The following is a 4,110-nucleotide window of genomic DNA, read 5'->3' on the forward strand; positions in this document are numbered from 1 at the left end:
AAGATTCGGGTCAAGAGTTTTTTTTTCTATTAATTTCATTATTTTTTTTTTAATTTCATCATCAAAATTGTTTTACCAGCCAGCCAGGTTACTTTCGGACCAGCCAGCCAGATTACTTTCGGATCGGTCAAGTCAACTGGGTCATGTCGAGACAACTCTAACATGATTTAATTTTAAATTCAAGTTAGACAAGAAATCCAATAGAGAGGTTTTTTAAGTTAATTTCATCATTTTTTTTCTCAATTTTATCCTCGTATATTTTTTACCGGTCAGTTTGGTTGCCTTTAGATTAGCCAAGTTAATTGAGTTACGTTGGGACAATTTCCATATAGTTTAATTTTAAACCCGAGTTAGAAAAAAAGTTTTGTTGAGAGATTTTTTTATGTTAATTTTAGTATTTGTTTTCTCAATTTTATTATTAAACTTTTATTATTGATCAATTGAGTTGTTTTTAGATTAGACAAGTTGATTGAGTCATTTAGAGCCAATTTTTTTATTGTTTAATTTTAAACCGGAGCTAAATAAAAAATTAAATTATAAAGTTTTAAGATTGATTTTCCAGGTAGATTTAATAATAATAACAAATAATTCTATATCACCTAAATATTTTTTTCTTACTTTGAATTTTTTTTTATCTAACTAATAGCTTAGCTCATACCGGTATTGACCGAACATCCTATTGTATTCATTATCGAAATATTTTCTTGTGAACCACTACCCTCAATTGTTTTGTTTTATAGAACTTTCATTATTATTAATTTTGACCTTTTGTTATGAAAAAAAAGAAAAAGGAAATTTGAAAAGAGAAGAGCACCTATTAATCCACAAATAATTTTCTTTTTAAAGATAACTTTAGTTCAAAGTTACCCAATAAACTCCCCCTTCTTCCTCTTCCTTTTTCGATACACTTGTCCCATGGATTTTCTCCTTCCTCAGCTTGTTTTCTCTTATATTCACTCGGCATCTTCAGCCCCCCCCACCCCCTGTTCGCATATATATAAACACCCAATAATATAATCATATTTCTCATGGCAGAAGAGCACCAACCAATAGAAATCAACCCACAGCTGGTCATCATCTTCCTAGAGAACACATGGCATCACCACCAAGAAACACGCTCCGTGCTCTCTGCACATTGATCACTATCTTCCTTCTCTTAGCAGGTCTTGCAGTTCTAATAGTCTGGTTAATTTACAGACCTCACAAGCCCCAGTTCACTGTAGTTGGGGCAGCTATATATGACCTTAACACCACATGCCCACCTTTCATTTCCACCTCCATGCAGTTCTCTCTTGTCACTAGAAACCCCAACAGGAGGGTCTCGATCATGTATGATAAACTCACTACCTATGTATCATACAGGAACCAAGCTATAACTCCTTCACTGGCATTGCCACCACTTTATCACGCGACAAAGAGCACGGTGGCCCTGTCTCCGGTGCTTGGTGGGGCAGGGGTGCCGGTTTCAGTGGAAGTTTCAAACGGGTTGGTGATGGATGAGGCATATGGGGTTGTGGCGCTGAGTGTGGTGTTGTTGGGGCGGCTAAGGTGGAAGGCTGGGGCTATAAAGACTCTGAGATATGGAGTTTATGTGAAGTGTGATGTCTGGGTGGGTTTGAAGAAGGGCTTCGTAGGGCAGGTGCCTTTGCTTGGGTCTCCAAAGTGTAAAGTCGATATATGAAGTTAATCATGAAGGTATGAAACCTTACAAGGCCATCATGAGCTAGCAAGCTAATTTCTTCTGTGTTTTTTTCCTTCTTTATGCGGGTTTTAGTGTACTTCTTTTCTTGTTTTATATATATATATTATGCAGACTTCCCTTTTTATCTTCCTTTCAAGCAGCAGTAGCTTGTAATATGAATGGCAGATGATCAAATTAAGGAAGTTCAGACTGGTGAGAACGCCATGTTCTAGTCCAGTATCCGTGCATATATATATATATATGGTCCGATCATGATTATATATAAACAGCAACAAAGACGAAATTCTTCCTTTTCCTTCTCTAGAACCGATTGGTTACTCTGACAAGGTTTTGCTTAATTTCAAATTAATTATGTCACCACTGGAGTAAAACAAACGAGACGCATGGCTCCCCATGCAGCCAACCATGGACCGGTTGTCTTCTCCATCTAAAAGTATGTCCAATGCAGTCGAAAACTTTTCGCAGCAGAGTAAAAAAAATAAATTTTTTATGATAATTGATAAATAAAATTTTACCATGACCTACTCTGACTTTGGTAACGAACACGAAGCTTCACACATAACATAACATATGTGCTCCAATGGATATGGAATGTGTCAAAATGCTGATAAGAAAAGCATCTTAATCTGCTTGCTTCTTATTAAGTATGTTAAAGTATATTTGGTTGAAATTGTTTTTTAAAATAATTTTTATTTAAAAATATATTAAAATAGTATATATTTTTTAATTTTTAAAATTTATTTTTAACATTAACACTTTAAACTATTCAGAAACATAATTTTTTTTTTCAAAATTTACTAAAACTCCATCGCAAACATAATACTTATTAGAAAATAATATAAATCATATCTTGTAACCTCACCTAATAGCTTAAACTTTTGAGTTGAGTTAATTATTTGACATAGTATCAGAGCCGTAATAACCAAACAGTTACGAATTTAAATCTTATCATCCCTATTTATTTGATAAAAATTAAGCACAAGGTAATTTCTTGTGTAAGTTTCAAGTTCAAAAGGTTTTCATTTAGGGGTATATTAAAAAATAATATAAATTATATATTGCTGTTTTATTTAATAACTTAAATTTTTAAATTAAATTGGTTCTTGACAGCCCTAAGTACCTTAATGGATATAGACAAAGCCTTAATTTTGTCCAAAACTGGAATAATTAGGGAACGTAGGCAACATAGTAAAATTAATTTGAGAATTTCGGGTAACTAATTTGAACTTGCTTCCTGAAATGGGTAAGGGTTTAATGAAATGAAATAGGGCAGGGGATCTTGTGTGATGCAAAAGCCAGTAAAACCTCACTGGGAAACTGCAGAATGGTGATGGAGCTGAGGCACAGTGACTGATAACACCACCAGGAAAGAGGGCAGCACGATCGATGAATCATGCTGATAATAACCACGAGATAATTGACTAGACATGGGGTGGACAGTGATCAGCTCAGAAATCACTACCACTACCTGTCCTATTATATTATTGGAAACGCTAGTGCAAAATATGTTCTCTCTTACGAAGGATGCCTCGCTTTTTGATGAAATGCGCTTCCTTTAGACAGCGAGACGAAGTATTTTCACATAAAAATTAAAGGATTTATATCTTTTTTCTTCTACTGTATGTGTCCACATGTAATATAATAATTTAAATTTTTAGATATAATTTATATTATTTTTTAATATATTTTTTGAAATAAAAACTTGAAACTTACCCAAACTCACATTACTTTATCTTTAATTTTTATTAAGTAAATGAGAATAATAAAATTTAAATTCGGGACCGCTTGGTCATCAAGTCTCTGATACCATGTTAAAAAACCATTTCAACCTAATAATTTAAAGTTTAGGTAAGATCCCAAGATATAATTTATATTATTTTCTAACAAACAAATCTTAGTGTAGTTTGTTTCTTACACCACTCATTCATGGTCTTTATAATGACTAATATTTTAATTAGTGATATGTATTTGCCGTCAAAAATATTTAAATTTTTTTTTTATCATATGTTTTTGGGACATTTTAATTATTTTAAAAATATAAACTAATGTCTACTTGTTTCCTTTAGTTAGACTTTTTTTTTTGTGTAGTGGGGGGATGACACCCCCTGATATTGCATGGAGCATCGCATTTTTGAATAATCTTGTACCAACTGAGACCTGATTCTCTACATGATGATGTGGGTATCAGATGCTCGTAACTTTGGCAACTTAATGTCAGTCTCCCATTGCGTAGTTACCCAGATAGATGCCTTGGGAATCAACGATCGAAAGCTTGTAAATCAACCTTCGTTTCAGAGCCTGCCGATGAAAGAAAGGTGGAGGCTGTCTCTCTCGAATTAAGCTTGGAGCGAGTGGGCTGCTGTCAAGTCTCAAAAACTAAAGGCTGGGGAGAGCAAAAGGGATCAGAC

The 4,110-nt window shown here is 33.8% G+C and overlaps 1 protein-coding gene across 1 annotated transcript; it reads left to right on the forward strand.

The window, feature by feature from the left end:
• Window positions 1-897: 897 nt before the first annotated feature.
• LOC7478803 (NDR1/HIN1-like protein 12) lies at window positions 898-1,918 on the forward strand. Its single transcript, XM_002301408.4, has one exon. It carries the CDS (start codon window positions 1,094-1,096, stop codon window positions 1,679-1,681), a length of 588 nt encoding a protein of 195 aa, XP_002301444.1. The 5' UTR covers window positions 898-1,093; the 3' UTR covers window positions 1,682-1,918.
• The last annotated feature ends 2,192 nt before the right edge of the window (window positions 1,919-4,110 follow it).

The sequence above is a fragment of the Populus trichocarpa genome, chromosome 2, assembly GCF_000002775.5.
Source record: "Populus trichocarpa isolate Nisqually-1 chromosome 2, P.trichocarpa_v4.1, whole genome shotgun sequence".
NCBI classification, from domain to species: Eukaryota; Viridiplantae; Streptophyta; class Magnoliopsida; order Malpighiales; family Salicaceae; genus Populus; species Populus trichocarpa.